The following is an 18,234-nucleotide window of genomic DNA, read 5'->3' as shown; positions in this document are numbered from 1 at the left end:
AACCCTCAGAGAGGTGTCTGAGGGGGAAACCTGCCTGCCAATGGCTGCTAATGAATACCCAATACAAAACATTGTCCACCTGCCATCTGAATTAATTAGCTTCTGTCTGTCACACTCTCACATACACACCCTTTACAGTTGTGCGTGCCTTCTGGCTCATATCCGAGCTCTTCCCTCATTATTAATTTTCCGCAGGCTGCTGACTTTACTCATACACTTCTTTTGAATAACTGCAATTAGCTATTTAAATGCTTGGGCGGAGACCTGATATTTAGTGACTGATGTGCTGTGTATGTAGAGGAGAAAGCACGCTCAGTAAAAGTGTGGTACTGAAACAGGCAGCAGAAAAGTAGAGATGAATTAGTGTGTATATAGGCAAACCGGGGTTAAATGCATTTGCAGATTTATTAGATTTTATCCTGTTGGTTTTATTCTGTTGGAGGCACCAGATGGGTGGAGTTAAACAGCATAATGGATATAAGACAGTTAAAGGCAGTGGCAGCTCCTCAGGGAAATTGAGAGTAATATGTAATAATTAGGTATTAACTTGTATTTTACATCTATCTAGCCTGCATGGTCACAATAGCAAATCTCTTTTGCTCATTTTACTCATTATTTACTATAATAATGAGTAAAATGAGCAAATAATGACAGCTTGCATAACAGGGTTGTTGTTGGGTCATAAAGTCATCCCCTTGGTTTTGTACAAGAATTACGTAATCAACAAATCTATACATTGAAGATTATCAAACACAAAAGGTGTGTATTTAAAAACATATTAGCGTACTTTAAACCTGTGTAAATTAAATTAAAGTTAACATATTATAGCAAGTGAGTGACATCTATTTAAAACTTGCTGTGGTAGCTTTACTGTATAAATCGATGTATAAATATAAAAACATATAAGTTTCATTAGCTTCTAGATGACTTGTTAAATTTGTTCCAAATCTTACATCTTCTGCCATCTTCTTCTCTAAATATAATAACTCACAACGTCTCACATGTACCTCGTATGGAGTGTTTAGACTCTCACATGATATGGCACCTCAAACCACTTTTCTGTAACTTGACAGGCTGTCAGACTACAGATTGTCATGATTGAATGAGCCTCACCCATCTGTTATACCGAGCAGATCATAATAAATCATGCTAATTATTGTCAAACACCACCCATGTCTGCCTTTGCTTGATTTCCTACTTGTAAAGATGCGAGAAATATGATCAGATTCAGTGCATAAAACACACTTAACCCAAAAGTCTTTGAATATTAGCGTGTGTGTGCTAATTGACTGAAAAAAGTCTCCTAATCAAGTATCAAAGGGATAGATTATAGAAAGACAAATAAAGACATAAAGATCTGATATTCATCTGATCTTTATGTCTTTTAACTGTGGGAGTAAACTGGAGCATCAGCATACACGGTGAGAAGCAAACAATCAAGAAATCTGTTATACATATGAGCTGACAGTACTGAATACTGAGCCATGTGACACCTCATAAATCAAACAGCAGCTGGAATATTAAAGAGCGACAGTGTCGTGATGTAGAAGCGGTTTTGCTGTCTCAGTGTTAACCTACTGTCATGATGGATACTGATCTAAATGTGTCTGTGTTGGCAGACTCCTCATGTGTGTGTCCTTGCTCTCATAACACAGAAAGCTGTAGGCTGCAGGGTGCGACAACACGGCGTGTTGATAACTGAGGCCGGGTGAGAGTCAACGTGTCATCAAAACCTTGAGCAAAGAAGGCGTAAACATTTAGAGATGTAACACATGACGTGTCCGTTAGAAGACTGAGATAAGGAGCGTCACTCTCATTTCCTATTTAGATGACGATGAACTGTGTTCTTCTCAGTTACGGTTTATCCGCAGTGACCTTTTGTTGGTCCTAGGGGAATTAATAGATATTTAGTTTTTCAATTACAATCTTTTTGTTTGCTAATCAGGAAGTAACTTGTCTGCATCCCCTTGAAACTCAGGAAACTGCAGGCGTTGTGTGAGCGCATACAATAGACCAGAGCACAGAGTTCAATTCAGAAAACTATGAGATGGAAAGAACACGCTTACACGCTGTGTAGGCCTGTACATGCAAACACACCGGATAGAGAGGCATTTTTAGATGAGTAGTCAAGTTTCACATGATGATGTTAGTGTGCCGAGTACCGAAATGCGTGAGTGTGAGAGTAAATAAGCTTTATGGGCTTTGTTTGAGGAATGAGGATGAAGTCAGTGGAAACGATAGCAAGTTGTTTGACGATCCGTGAAAAGGAAAAGTAGGCGAAAAGCTGTGTAGAAGAAACAAGGAGATAGAGGCTTAAGAGAAGAACCAATTTGATGTCTGTTTGTTTTCCGGCTGCAGTTGTCTGGTAACTGCAGCTGGAGGTTTTATTTTTTCTCTGATCAATTACTGCTTTTAGACTGAATTAAAGTAGAGATAAATGATATGAAATTACCACATATTTTTAGGCAGGCACTTGTCAACTGTTGCATTCATTGCTGGTTTATGTCATATTTATTTAAGATGGCACTTCGATATAACAACCGTAATCAAGTAAATGAACAAGCATCACACAGTTTCCATACATACAGCCCAGACAGTATTTGGACAAATAGACATTTTTTGTTCTTACGGCTCTGTGCTTTAATGCATTCAATTTGATATAAAGTAATGGATACATTAAAGTGACAAATCTTTAGCTTTAGATTAGCTTTACGTCATTATATACAAAGAACTGTGTGGGAGGTATGGCCCTTTTAACACATAGTGCCCAAAGTTTAGGGGTTCAAACACAAATTGGACACTTGGCAACTAAATGTTTCTTGAATCACATCAGTTGGTGCATAAAACACCTCAAGGAAACAGAAACAACCATGCAGGTAAACAGGTCAAAAAGGCATCTTTTACTAAAAAAAAAAAAACACTTTCAGAAGGTTAGAAAGAGACAAAACTATGAAGGAGATCAATTAAAGTTCTGTCACCCTCGAATGTACCTGTCACACATTTAGATATTAGATATTTTTCCAGTATTTAGACGGCATAAAGCAGGAAGAATTGAAGTCCTAGAACAGACAAATGTGGATATAAATGCATGCTAAATAATCTTCTAAACTTGATAAAAATCAACTTGATATTTTTACCTTTAAAAAAGATATTTATAACCAAAGAACTAAAGCTCAAAAGTGCATTACATCATTCAGAGATTCTCCGGAGACTCAGAACATTATTTTTGAAAGCTAAAGCAACAATTTCTGCATCAGAGAAAACAGCAGGATCAACAGCCTCTCCATCACTACCTTAACACAGCTCGTATCAGCCTCTGAGCCTCTCCAGCGTTTCAAAAGGGTTACTGAAAACTGTCTGTCAGTGTTAGCCGTTGTTCCAGGTATGGCGGACCGATATTGCATAGGCAGCGAGCAGGAAAAAGTGGTCAGGCTGGAGGGCAGGATGATTAGCCACTCCAAGCCCTGGCGGCATGGCCTTAGCAGCATATGAGACATGCCAGCCCAGTATAATGGCCTTATTAGGATAATGGTGGTAGTTACAGGCTTCGTCTTCCTCCAGGTAATTTTACCTATTTGCACGGTGAATAGAATTGAATACCTGCAAGTGTTTTTTGTCAGAGGGGAGCTTTAGTGTAGACATGGAGCCAATACAGAAGCTATTTTTGTTTGTTTACATCAAGCATAATCTAACAGAAAATGCTCAGCTATTATGGTCAGCAAATCATCTTTTTCCTGCTCAGTGCTTTCCATTCATGAAATATGTATATTTTGGCTGCTTTTATCTGACATGATAAATTGTTTGAGCCATTTGATTCTGTGAGTTGGCAGGCTCACTGAGTAAAGCTAGCCAAATTCATCGGTCATTTCGGGTCTACTGGACTCTTAAAAAACGGCATGCTGCTATTGGCGTAGATCTGCTGGACCTATTGGCTCTCACAGCGATGTCTAGCGAAGGAGCAATTTGATCCATCATTTTGCGCAATCATGTGTGCTTCAAGACGAGAGCTGATTATGACGTATTGTTGTACAATTTGGTGGTATGAATCCTAATGTCACGCTTGTTGAAGTCTCAAAAGATCTCTAACTTAGTTGTTTATCCACCTTTTTTGTCCCAGAGTAACTTATGCTGCTGAAAAAGTACAGCGAATGAATCGCTCAAAAAACCGTGGCTGCAATACAAAAACAAAACAGAAAATCTTTCTATAAGAATATAACTTGTTTAATTATTTCTGGCTATGGGCTCTTGAACCCTCTGATAAACTATAATCTTTAAAATGACTATGCCTCAATGACATGTGACTGGCATCTGACAGGGTTGTAGCCAGCAAGTTGCGGCTGCAGCCATAGAGTAACAATATCAACGGAGGAAAGAACAGCAACAGATGCAAAGCTATGCAGCATTAATTATAACTTCAGGGAAGGTGCTGTTTAACAGGTGCTGGGACGTGAACATCCTGTGGCTTTAACATTGAAACTTGTGCACAGCCTTTGTAATTAGTAAATTACTTAAAAACATGGTTTGCAACTCAGCATCATGTTTAAATATACTTTAAAACGACACAAATTGTACATCATGCTGGATATGGTTTTGCTTTTCTTGAGACTGAATTTGTCATGATTTTGTATATATATGGCTTATAAAGGTATAGCTGACATTAGTATTTTCACCATTAAAGATTAATGAAGCCCTGGTCTTCTTCTACAGGAAGGAGCTGTGGTGGCCCTGTTTAAGATCTGCAGGCAGGACCGCTTCAAAGACCTCTACGCTCATGCTCTGAGAACAGTGGCTTCCATCTGCTGTGTGGAGGAGGGCATCAACCAGCTGGACAAGGTATCTCTCTCTCATACAAACAATCGTGTGAGGACAACTTATTGACCTTCCCTGGAAGTGTGGAAGTCTGATCTGTACAATCAACCTTATGCAGACCACACTGGGGAAGAAATCATAATGGAAAGTGTGTGCGTGTGTGTGTGTGTGTGTGTGTGTGTGTTTGTGTGTGTGTGAGACAGAAAAAGAGAGATGACGTACAGTCTTTCCAGTAAAATACCTTGGCTACCTCCAGTCCAGACGGATTACGTTTACACTGATCAGCTGAAGTTGTAGCTCAGGCGGTGCAGTTGTTCCTCTTCCCAGCAGCACGGTATATTCTGTCTGGTACGCATGCAGCAAAGCTCTCACTCTCAATGTTATGACTGGGAGGCTACTTTATTTTCACAGGGGAATATTTGCCAACAGTGGCAGGAGAAGGAAGCTTGGCTGCACAGAAACAAAGTCTGTGATCAAAGAATTGAAGGATGAAAAGTTAAATGGAGGGTTACCAGAAAACAGAATATATTTCTTCACTTCCTTATGGCAGGTTGTCCTATACGATATTGTAAACAAATTTAAAATATCTTGTATCTTATATACGTTGGTATAATTAACATTTAAACAACCTTGAGCTGGTGCTGCTGGTGCTAGAATCTAACTAAATTAAGATTACATTTCCTAAAAACCCTGTTGATTACTGTCAGCAGGAGGATCTTCTTTGGGTCATTTATACGTTACTGAAGAAAATAATTATGTTGCAGATGATTTTACCCTCTACTACCAGCAGACTCGATTGTAAAATGCAATGTAGGAACTGGCAGGGAGAGCTAATTTTAACAGCAGCAATGTTTTTGTTTATGTCTCATAATGAATAATTTATGTTACATGTATCACCTTTACATGTTTAGGAGGCATTGTTGACTGTATTATCACTTTTTGGGAAACTTTTGACTACATAAGTCGAGTTTTCCAGCTTTCTATTTACTTGATTAAATTTTCATGAATGAGTTCACATAGTTCAGTTACCCCAAGGCTGCGGAGCTGCCATTAAATTCTGCTGTATAAATTTAGGATAGGAGACAGTGAGGAAATAAGCATCATTATGTGTATAGGTTGAGTACGTTTGGAGTTTTTTTTTGTCTGATGATGACAGAAGTATACAGTAAACTCACAAACAGATGACTCATGGTTTACAGTGAGCCTCCCTGGTGCTCAGAGATGAGATCATTATATCAGGCCTCCTGACCGCAGAGCTGACAGGTCAAACATTTAGACGTGCACAACTTATATCTGTGTACTCAGTGTGTGTGGGTGTGCATGTGAAAGAGAGAGAGAAAGCTAATGATACACCTATCTTTGTGTGTCCTTGTGTGTTCTCTATCGAGAATTCAACCAAAATAAACAACAGACGCACCTGTGTCAAGCGCGCATTTACAGCAAGACAAATATAACCTGATTCTGGCAAATAATGATGCCACAACGGTGTCTGTGTTCACATATAGAGCAGCTGGGACAGCATGAATCATCCAAGTGTGAAAACTCTTTAACAGGAACCAAAGTCCGCCCCAGATTAGCAGCCTCGTCCCGGGAGAGGGGCTGTCAGGCAAGTCTACGCTACCAACCGCTCACTGGTGATCGCTCAGGCTTGAGAAACACAACTGTCACTGTTGAGGGGTGATCGAGAAAAAAGGGGCCGGTATGCACCCGCACCGCTCGTTGGTAGATGCACTGTATACTACTGAGTTTTATCCCCAACTGGAACATTATGAAATCATAACATGGTGAATGGGGGAAGTATTGATTGAGAGCAAAGCTGCTTGAGCCGTACAAAGAAAAAAAAAACTTAAAGTGCATATGGAGGATGGATGGATGGTTCTTATTTTATTTGACTCAACGTGATAGATTAAACCTGTTTTGAGGTGTCAGGCTTTACGCTGAAAAAATAAACAGTGCCAAAATGTAAAATAAAATTTTACGGCATGATTATGTGCAACATATACTGGCCAGGATGTGGCAGTGAACGTGATAAGAATGCTGCTTTTCTTGAGCATCTATGCATGTCAATGTCGTATCCTAACATGCTGACATGTATCAATCTGCAGTCATGCATGTTTGTGTGTGTTGCCTTTTCTATTTTTAGCAGGGCTTCTCCAGTCTCTCCAGGGTGCCATGCTTCAGAAAGAGAGAGACCATTTCTGGGGTCAAAAACTAAAAACACTTTATTTTGTTAAAACATACCCTTTAATAATGTATTACTGCAGCCTCCCTGTGTTTTCATTTGGTGTCAGAGTTCAGTATTCTGCACTTGTGTCACTGCAACCAAGAAACTACAGTTCAGTCATCAGCTAAAATACTTGGAAACAACAGGATGGCATCAAGCAAAAACTTTCCGTGAGGTGTCGGTAAATAAGGAGTACAACTCCTCATTTTAGGAGTTGGGGAACATCCTATTTTAGGGAGGAGGAGGCGGAGGAGGTACAAGAAGGGACGAGGGGGGGCTAGATGAACGGGGGTGTGGAGAGTAGATTGTTCCACGTCAGTGGGTCGTGCTGGCACAGTGCTGCTGACGTCCACGGAGACAAAAATAGGGAATTGCCCTGTGAAGCTCGGCGCACTGATGCTCGTCAGCAGATAAGACTGACAGGTGTGGCTGGCTGAGAGCTGACGGTTTGCCTCACTCTGGATGCTTGTCTCTAAACTTTTGTTTTCCAGAGTGATGGCTGGCAGTAGCTGAGCCTCAAAAACACTTGATTTGCTCATTTCTCAACTCGTAGCAATAATGACTGTGATTTAAAAGTGACAGTAATAAAGAAAATGTTTCTGATGTATCAGTTTATGACATTTTTTCAAAGAAGTATGGTGTCCATTATCACCTTCCTGGAAACAATCATTCTGCAGCTTTTGTCTATGAAACTAGAAGTTAATTGGTACTTCCAGAGTATGCCGATTTTCAACACTTAGACATATGAAAGCTTGAAAAGAACTATTGCTGAATGATCCACAGTAACAAACAGCAGCTGTAGCAAAGTGTGTATGAACTGTGCACCACTGCCCCCAAGTGGATGAAGATCTGTTCTACATCTCCATTATTTCCTAAAGCATCTGTACGCTGTCTGATTCCGTATCACACCTACACACGCCAACACAAACACAACGATGACTTCAATATGACCTCATGCCCCTAAGAAAACTTCTCTTCAAACAAAAAAAGATTTCCTACTCCCAGTAGTTCTATAACTTGGAGCTCCTCGTCAAACCTGATGATGCACACACCCTGGGTCGCTGCCAGCCAGATATACAAGAGTTTCTCAGTGGCACATTCACCCTGGATGTAGCCATTAAATCAAAGTGGTGTGTTTTAATTGAGATGGCTTTACGGGCAGAGCTGCGAGTTTTAGCCAAACTGACACTTAACTGTCTGTCTGGATGGCCGGTGATGCTGCTGAGGTTTAGTCAACCCTGCATTGAAATTAAATGAGAGTTTACTTCAACAGTTCCACTGGAAGTGATTTGTAACTCTACTATTTTGCATTCAGGGAAACTACATCCTGGTAACCATCCTTATGGTTCTGCATGTATTAACTCATGAACTATAAGCTTTAGATTATCCCTGACTGTTTTCCAAAGCATAGAACACATTTTTAGACAGCATACGGTTTCTGTTCAATTTGCTGTCATATGAAAAATCAAGTGTTACAGCTGACATGCACCTTTCTCAATGTTCAGATACAGTACATACATATACAGTAATATAAGCCAGGTATTTCACATATGAAGAACACACTGCTCTTGTTGTTGAAGAGTATTTGTGGTGGCTTGTCTACTTAAAACTAACGGCTGTTCATATACCCTAATTAATCGATTATAATAAATTGTTACTATTACGTATCTATATCATAATATTATAATGTCAACTGTATGTTGTGTAATGTGTAGGTGGATGGGATCCTGTGCCTGGCGGACATCTTGACTGATGAAAGCAGCGTGGAGGCAGCCAGGGCCGAGGCAGCGGCGGTGGTGGCTCAGATCACCTCGCCTCACCACACATCCACACAGCACCTCGCCAGCTTCCTGGAGAGCATGCACGACATCGTCACTGCGCTCATCAGTGAGTGGACTTGGCGTTGATCATGTCACCTTGACCTTTGACTCACAATAGGGCCTGACTGCGGATTGCTTATGATTTGTTAATATACTGAATGTGTGTGTGAAGCAGGATTTGTTTATTTTTGTATTTATTTTTTGATTCTTTATCAAAGTCAGTGAGTTTTTTAAATTGTAGAGGAAGGTAAAGTTACAACATATTTTACTTGGTAACATTTGTAAGGAATTCTGTGGGTTTATTTTAATTTAGTATGCAATGATGGATATTTTTGGCAGGCATTTTTAATTTCCTTTTAATGTTTGAAACACATATCGTATAATACAAAAAGTACATCCCTTGGTCTGCTTCCTGCAGTACCCTGTCCAAATTAAAGATGGGTGTCCTCAAACACCGGAACAGCCTCCCTGATAAAATTCGCCCTTGCATCTGACCTTTAAATTTATATGAAACTGAAAACTCTGCATGCAAAAAAATATAAATAACAGTTAAATTCTGTAAATGACTTATCTTGTTGCTGCAAGTCAACCACCTCAAACTGGTGCAAATAATGTGGTAGTCAACTTGTGCACTTCATTTAAAGTTTTATTTTCAGGTGTGTTATTGTGTTATATTGGAACCACTGTGTGTATTTACTGATCTGTCTTTCTCTCAGAGTTGTGCGAGAGCGCCTCCTGTGGTGAAGTGTTCCTCCTGGCGTCTGCAGCCTTAGCCAACATCACCTTCTTTGACAGCATGGCCTGTGAGATTCTCCTGCAGCTTAATGCCATCCAGATCCTCCTGCAGGCCTGTAAAGACCGTCAGAGAGTCGACACACCTTACTCCAAAGACCAGGTAGACATCTGCATTCATCCTAAAGAATAAAACGAAGAGAAAGAGAAGAGAGAGTGGAGAATTAACATGCTTTGTCCATCAGAGGCTACTGTTAAAATGCCAATATTGCTCTGTAGGTATTTAATTTAACTACAGAAATGTCAGCAGGTAAAGAAAACAGTGTGCATGAACCTCTCTGGATAAGTACATAAGAGCATATGTGTCAAACATTAAATCATGTTATTTGTTATTTACATTTCAGGTGGTGACAATCTTAGCAAACCTCTCAGTCTTAGAGCAGTGTGCTCCTGAAGTGCTGCAAGAACAAGGTAATCTATTTTCCAACTATAATTTTAAATTGAATGCCATATATTATCGTTTGGGTTTTAAAGTAAAACTGTTGTTGGTTGCATGAAATGAACCACTTACATTCAAAAGCAAGAAAATTAGTAATTCTTCTTTAATCCTCAAGATGGCAGCATCAGGTAATATCTGTGAAGTAGCTTGGAAGAGCTGAAATAAAACAGCCGCTGAGCATTTTGCAAATATTTTAACCAAACTATAAAACATATTAATATCCTTTTTATTCATGTTTTTCACTCTTCAGTTTCACATTTTATATGATCTGCTCATATATGTGGCTTTGTTGTGTGTCGGTCATTTCTGTCCTACTGGACCAGCCCTTGTAGAGTCAATCTAGATATAACATATTCTGTTGGTGTTATGTTTACATTCATGTGTTATAAAATACATGGAAGGATACATATGTTGTCATTATGGGTCTTGGCCATAGTTTCAACCTCTGATTGAGGCACTATCAGTATCATTCTGTGTATTTGCATGAAAGAACCTCAGTCATTTAGTATTTTCCAAATATATTTCATGGTTTGTTCTTGCCTTCTTTGGTGAAAGCTGGTTGGTGATTTACAAAATTAGATCCTAGAATGAGTAGCCAAAACTAATTCTTCTTGTACAATGTGCACAAAGTATTTTAAAGTCAGTTTTTTAAATCAGTCCGTTTGTTTTCTTTTTCTCTGCTATTTACGCCTACTCAGTACCGACTGTGCAGTTTATCTCATCTCTTTCTTTTGTGTTTTGAGTGTATTTGGACTATTGACTTGGCTTTCTGACTACACTTTTTATCTGAATCGTTTCTGGCAGTGTTGTATTTACTGTCTGGGTCCTGTCTAATTGTAGTGCTTGGTTTACCTGAACACTTTGTGACTGTTCTTGAGTCTTGTGTAACTTTATGTCTGGGAGGTTTCAGGCTCATGTGTTTGTTGTGTTTGGCTCCTATCTCTCCGACTGTTTATGTGTTCATTTGTTTTATGTTGTGAGTCTTAGAGGTGTTGCTTCGGTTCTGTGTTTCTTTCTGACTGTGCTCTTTGTTGTATCTCTATCATTCCTCCAGACAGCTTTGATTCTTTAGTTTCTTGTCCGGCTGATCTGTATGTTTATTTTTATGTCCATCAGGCATAGAGCGACTGCTGCTGCTGCTGGGAGAAAAGCCGTCCTCCTCCAGTCCATCAGAGGGCGCAGCCTGCGAGCGTGTCCAGCAGAAAGCTGCTGTCACTCTGGCCCGACTGAGCAGAGACCCTGATGTGGCCCAAACAGCCATCCAGCTAAAAGGTATTTCTTTTTTTTATTAAACAGGTGACAAATGCAGTAAGTTAAAAGAAAAAAAAGTGCTAAAAAAGAAGTGGTGAAAAGAAACAAGGTTAACAGCAACAGCAGAACAGAATAAATACTTCCTAATGAGACGACTCAAGACATAAATGTGTGGCTGCTTAGTTCACCACAACCACCAGAGGGCTCCAAAACAAGAAAAAAAACCCAACTCAATCACAATTTACCACTATATATTTAAGTTGTCCTATCCTATGCTTTGTTTTGTATAGCTGACTTAGACTGGCTTATGTTATGAGAGAGGAGTATAAAACGTGTAGTTTAAATGTTGGGAGGGCATATTTGGTCTTGAATTAATTGGCTAAATTAAAGGGAAGTGGATTTTTATGCATAATTACAAATAAAGCTGGGCCTTGAATTGAGCCTTGAGATACTCCATTTTTAATTAAAAAGGCAAAGACATGAAAATAACTAACTGTACATGACCTTGAATATTTATTTAATTAACAGGGGGGAAAAGTCACGGCTCCCGATGTGATTTCACAGACTAGAGGTTTTCCTTCTATCACTTGACAGAAAAAAAACAAAACATTAATACACAAATGTGCTGCACGTGCTTTCCCTCACAGACCTTGTTGTCTCATGGGTGGCAGTTCTCCATGAATGCTTTATGAAAACCCATCATTTGATCAATGGAAATTAACATATTTTATACTCCATAGCAGAAGTCTGACATGGAAAGAGTGTTTTTTAAAAAAAATTCTTTTCTTTTTCTCTCCTAAAAGGGTGACACTATTTCTGTCTGATTTCATTTAAAGTATGCTCAGATCGAACCATTCTGATGTTCTTATGATTACAAAAAGTACTTTTACCCTGAATGTCTTCTGCACACGAGTAGAGCTGCTCTGCACCTCATTTTGATATCAATGTCTATGAATTGGACAAGCTGGTAACTGAATTTCTCCTCTGCTGTCTTTAGCTGTTCCTCGTCTTATTGAACTGTGCCGCTCCCCTACTGAGAGAAATAACAGCGACTCAGTGCTGGTTGCTTGCCTGGTAAGTATAAAGTGTGTATCTATATGTGTGTGTGTGTGTGTGTACAGTCACTTAGCTATGTGCCAGCTATGAATACAAATATGTCATTCAAACACTCAAACTGCCTATTTCAGTCGTGCCCTGAAAATACTATACATTTTTAGCTGGACTTACTAGTACTTCAATAGTATGAATTGGGGGCATCATACCACAGGCCTGCATGTACAACATCAGTGCACCAAATGACTGTCCAATTTAATTACATCCACAGGCCAATATTTGAAAATTGAAAATATATCACAACCTCAGTATCTTTAAGCCATGTTGAGATAGCTGACCGGTTCACATCATCTCAAACATTGTATGTTTAAATATGTACATATCATGAATAATATCCCTGCTTGTACTTTATCATTCTCCCATTCTGATCATATTTTATTAAGACCAGATCTTAGGGCCGATGAGGGGATTTGAAGCGCATAATGGTCAGGAGCTTAATTGGGCTGCTCCGCTGCGCTGAGAAATGCCCTCTTCTTCACTGTAACCCCACTTGTCAGTCTATTCAAATTAATGTGATTCTATTTTATCATTTTAGCCAAGGGTTAAGTAGTGCATTTGTAGGTGTTGAATTTTTACCTTCAAAGAACGCGGAGCTTTCACAGATCATTTGTAATCTTAAATGTAAATGCTGGAGGCTCTCCTGGCTGAATGGGTTTGAGACGTCACACATATCGCTCATGCACTCTCGAGATCACATGAGATGTGGAAAAAAAAAAAAAAAGAAATTATGGCGTGTTATTGAGCCAGCTCCTGGTCTGGTAGGACTGAACTGAGTTTCCTCTAGTTTCATCAGTTTGTACAGTATTACTACAGTTTGTTGTTGTTTTGCAGTAAACCTGCAGAAATATCTAACCATATAAAACTTGTACAGTTACAATATGTGAGATTGCATGTGCATATACACATGATTGATTTTTATGTGTGCATTTGCATAAAACATTACTGCATGATCTTCATCTGAGATGTATATATGTCTGTGTGTCTTTTGTGCACATGCATACTGATATGTGTGTGTGTGTGTTTGTGTCTCCAGGCTGCCTTGAGGAGGCTGGCAGCAGGGTGTCCAGACAGCATTGAGGCAGCCGACCACCAGCAGCTGATCAAACCGCGGCTAGTCGACTCTTTCCTGCTGTGTTCCAACATGGAGGAGAGCTTCGTATGACGGCCTGCACACCAAGCACTTGGTGGGGGAAAACTGAACTCATGTACAAGATCATGTTCTGTTTCATGACACAGAAAGGAACTAATGAGCAGTTTCACTTCAGAACAAAGTATCTGAGAAGGATTTTTTTTTCCCCAGGACTTTCCAGACTTTATACTGGATGCACAGTGAATGGAGTGAAACTGCATCATGTCAGTTTGGACGGATGGAAAAGACATTGATATGTAATTGTAGATAAACGTGGTGTGTTGTGCAACTCAGTGTTCACATTAAAATGAATATGGTGTGCTGTTCTATGGAAAAAGGTCATTAGCTCATTTTATTCCACATAGAATTTCATATCAGTAATGATTTTATAAGAGTAGGTGCTACTTTTTAAGAGTAAAAGTATAACCTGATCTGAAATTAAACACTTTATATGCTACCACTGTGCAATTTTTTTGTTATAGGCTGAGTATTTATATTGTATCCAAAGCATTTTGGCTATTTTAGAACAAAGACAGAAGCTTCATATGAGAAGATAAGACAATATAATGGATTATGTATGATTATGTATATCTAGTTAAATCCTTTTTTGTGTCTCTTATTATGTTCATTTGATCAAAAAAATGCGTTTTGTTAATGTTTTCAGTCTGCAGCCACTTTATTTGGATAACCAAGTACAACTAAATTATTACAATTAGGTTAATTATTATATGTTTTCTGTATTTTTGTGTATTTGAGTACTTCAAATGACATGGCATGTAGAGTTACTCCCTTCAACTTTTTTGCCATCAATCTTAAGTATTATATTTGCTACTGGAAAATGGATCTTTAAAAATGGTCTTGGATTTGGTAAAATGCTTTTTATTAAAAGAGAATTACCATTATTGCTTGCCATGCATGGAATAAAGGCAATCATCAGTCTAATGTTCAGTGTATTTTATGATCGTGAAGTGAATTTCTCTCATATGTTTCGTTATTGGAGCTCTGTGACAAAGCTGGGGCAGTTGTATGCCTCAGTTTTCCATGAAATATGGTGCATGCACAAGAACATTAAAATAGTGATGAATGTACATGCTGACAAAACAAATAGATAATCAGAGGAAAAGTACATAATTATATGACTACAGAGAGAGCAAAAAGAAAACCATTAGATGCTACCCGACAGCCACTGCAGACCGATCCTCGAAGAATTGTCTGACAAAGAGTGAGAGTTATCATTCAAACTGGTGTGTTCTTAAAAAAGCAATGAAGAAGGATCAAATTCTCCTGTAAGTTTTGTCCTTCAGAGCAAACTTGGAGTCATGTTTCTGTTCACCTGGTGAATGTAAGTCCAATATTCACTCTCCTTTAGCTCTGTTCTGGTCTCTTATTATCTCATAAGGGAAATATTTGGCTCTTTAACTTCTAAAGGCTCCACTATATTCACCAGCTAGTCAGTAACCGTGTCTGTTTGCCATTTGGTGCTGAGTAGGTAGTGTACAGTGGTTTTTTTTAGAACTTTTAGTCTGAAAACAGCTGCCTGCTGTGGCAAAGACGATGCTATGAGAGTGATGCGAGTAAACCAAAACAGTAAAATTGCAGCTGGACAGCTTAACAATGAGCTGAAACTCACTATAAAGCCTCATAAAGCTGCAGAGTCACTGATTCTCTGTAGCTTCATCACCATGAGTGGCGCTTCTCACATTACACACTGTCATTTGATACATCGTTATTTTAAAAAATATCAGTTACAGCCACTTTAAGGTGACATGCACACTTACCTACATCCCCTTGACCGGTGTTAAGATGTGCTTGTCAGCATTTGAAGCATCTTTGAATAAAGACAACTTAGCTCCACTGAAAAACAGGCTGCTTTTCAACTTTTGTGCGTCTTTATTGCGGTCACTCTAATCACAGGTACAGCAGGCACATTCAAAATAGTCATCAGACAGTGCCGTCTTAATGCGGTACATTCAGCGTCCATGCAGCTAAGGTTCCCTGGAAGCCTTCCCTGACCTCCAGCTATCTCTGAGGAACAACACACACATATTCTGTCTTGTCAGAAATGCAAAGGCACAAGGATGAACTAAGCCTTTGAATGAGGCTCACAGAGAGAAAGAGGCAAAGAGACTAAAGAGCAGGAGAGCCCAAAGGTCTACCTGTTGGTAGCCTACCTAAAAACCAGGAGGAACATTTGCTATTTAAGCCTCAAACTTTCCAAAACATCAAGTCTTGCAAGGAGGAACCCAAGAGCAGAATCTAATTGTGCACACTTTCAAAACCTTGTCATTGAAATGTCCCCTTTTCACAACTAGAAAATTCATTAATTAATTTAAAATGGATTTTAAAAGGGTTCATAAGCCCAAGAACTTCACAGCTCAAAAGTGATTGGGACATGATGCAGCAAGTGACAGCAAATAAATATGTAAGGGCTTATCTGCAAAACTTGTCCTTTGTATTGTGATCTCTTTGATAAAAACTTAGGTTTTTTTTTTCTTTCCATAAGCCTTCCTCTCCTTGGAGAGACAATTGAGGGTCTTCTTGCTTTATCTGTAGCTTCTTTTTCACCTAAGGGCACTTACTGCTGAGCCTGGACTTGTTACACTATAACCCAGTGTTGAGACAGTTGCTTTGTGTGTGTGTGTGCGTGTGTGTTGTCCAGCATACACGTGGGACTGTGTTCAGAGGCCTTTGTGATAGAATATGCTCCTGCCTTGCTTTGTTGAGACCCAATGAAATATGCATCGACATAGAGGAGAACTAAACAGACGGCCTAAAAACACAGGTTCTTTGATATTGTTTTGGTTCAACCATGACCATGAGACCAAGTATTGTAGTTCAGAGTTTTTCAGTTTTTCTCAGCTCTTGAACTTTCACTTTCCTCCTTCTCCATCTTGTACAGCACATATGTTGCTCCAGTCCTTGTTGTTTTCAGTTCCTAGTTTCACAAAGTTTCAAAGCACGGGATAAATGGTGAAAAACCAACCAACCAACCAAGTTTTATCCAATAATTCTATCAAAAAAAAGGTCTCCCATATACAGGTTCTAGTGGTATTAGCAATAAAACATTTAATATGGGAAATTCAGATTACAAATAAAACTCATTACTCCATAATAAAAGGGAGAGCTGCACTCCAGAGTTATTTTTATTTCATCCTCAATGTCCCAAATCATAAATCACAGACATTTTGAGTAAGAAAAGGATCTGAGGACTTGTAGTCTAATTCAAGGAGACACTTCTCTGTGACTCTCCTGAGACTTTAATATTTTATGTGTCATATCTTTTGCTTTTGACCCGGAAAAGTTTCTCTCTGTCTTACTCTTTTTATTTCAGAGAGACGAAAATGAAATTTCTTCCTTCCTTTGAAATTGCTTTAAGAAGTTGATAGATTAGATTTTACTAACTCACAAATTTGTTGTGAAATAATTTGGCCAAACTTAGAAGTCAAATTCCTTTTGCCAGAGATTAAAAGTCCTCACATGTTTTCAAGATGCCCACAAAGAACTGTGGACCCTTGTTTCCACTGTTACTCTATTAATGAGCTGCACTTCAGACGCAGTTGATCTGAGGCGCAACAACGCCATCATGAACAAAGAGGGGAAGGCTATTTTCAAGGAATGGCTCTCTGTGAAGAGACCAGGGGCATGTGGTCCATTTACGGCGCTGGGACGCCGCCCCTCCTGCAACTACAATTGTGAAATACATATTTTAATGTAAAATAATTTTTGTTCTTGTTGTGTTGTGTGTGTGTATAAATCTCAGTTGTTACTCTCACTATAAATCGTACATAATTACAGAAACGTGTGATGCCTTATGAAAAAGTGCTTCCTACAGTCTTTGTGTGCTGAAGGGTGCACTTTTCTCCACCTGATGCATCGATGTATTAGAGCTGGATACCAGACCAAAAATGGCGCCCATTCAGTCCAATAAGAATTGCTCACCTGGTGCATACGGCAAAAAAGTTTCTAGCTTCTGGGTTTGCTTGTGGCCCACTGAATATGTGCAGTAGTGTTTCCCCCGCTGGCCCCGCCTGTGAGTTCCTGCTCAGCCCAGAGACTTTACCTTGTCATGACGTCACTGATTTTTATTGGTTGTCTCAGCTCAAAGTTTTACAAATATTAAACCTCCATGGATCAAAAATTCATTATAAAAAGAGTCATAATTGACTGATTAATTTTGCAGTTTGAGGTGTCCTGTCAACAGTTTTACAGACATATCTTTTACAATGGTGGTCTATGGGGGAAATGCCTTTTGGGCCGCAGGGAAGTTTTTCACTGCAATGCTGCGAGTGACCAATGGGAGAAAGAAAGGCTGAAAGGCTGAGAGGCTGAGCGGCGGTGCCCTACTCAGCTCTTATAATACATCCATGACCTGACAGTAGTATGTGTGTAATATATTCGGCTTTTACAGGTGGACCCTGGTTGGTTGACACCACATACCGAAAATAACTGGATCTGAGAAATTTAAGCCCAAGAAATGTTGGTAAGGTATACAATAAATGTACTTATTGAATAAATAAAGTAAAATTATTTCGGATCTGACATTTTTTAAAAAGTTCTTTGGGAAATGTAAGGTGAAGAGAGTTCCTCATATGACTTTATTTGACCTAATCAACAAAGCAGTGGTGTAGGCTAGCCTGCCACAGTTTCCAGACATCAT

General features: G+C 39.2%; 1 protein-coding gene across 4 annotated transcripts in view; it reads left to right on the top strand.

Annotated features, from left to right (window-relative positions):
* Positions 1-14,519, top strand: part of LOC137183453 (protein inscuteable homolog) — a 55,863-nt gene extending 41,344 nt beyond the window's left edge. For all 4 annotated transcript variants that reach the window (XM_067590527.1, XM_067590525.1, XM_067590528.1 and 1 more), the window contains 7 exons: positions 4,708-4,833; positions 8,749-8,920; positions 9,570-9,748; positions 9,990-10,056; positions 11,201-11,356; positions 12,333-12,409; positions 13,482-14,519. In XM_067590527.1, the coding sequence (XP_067446628.1) occupies positions 4,708-4,833; positions 8,749-8,920; positions 9,570-9,748; positions 9,990-10,056; positions 11,201-11,356; positions 12,333-12,409; positions 13,482-13,610 (906 nt within the window). In that variant the 3' untranslated portion in view covers positions 13,611-14,519. The remainder of the gene's footprint in view (positions 1-4,707; positions 4,834-8,748; positions 8,921-9,569; positions 9,749-9,989; positions 10,057-11,200; positions 11,357-12,332; positions 12,410-13,481) is intronic.
* The last annotated feature ends 3,715 nt before the right edge of the window (positions 14,520-18,234 follow it).

Source organism: Thunnus thynnus, chromosome 5, assembly GCF_963924715.1.
Source record: "Thunnus thynnus chromosome 5, fThuThy2.1, whole genome shotgun sequence".
Classification (NCBI taxonomy): domain Eukaryota; kingdom Metazoa; phylum Chordata; class Actinopteri; order Scombriformes; family Scombridae; genus Thunnus; species Thunnus thynnus.
Note: the sequence above shows the minus strand (reverse complement) of the source record. Positions and strands in the feature narration are given on the sequence as shown.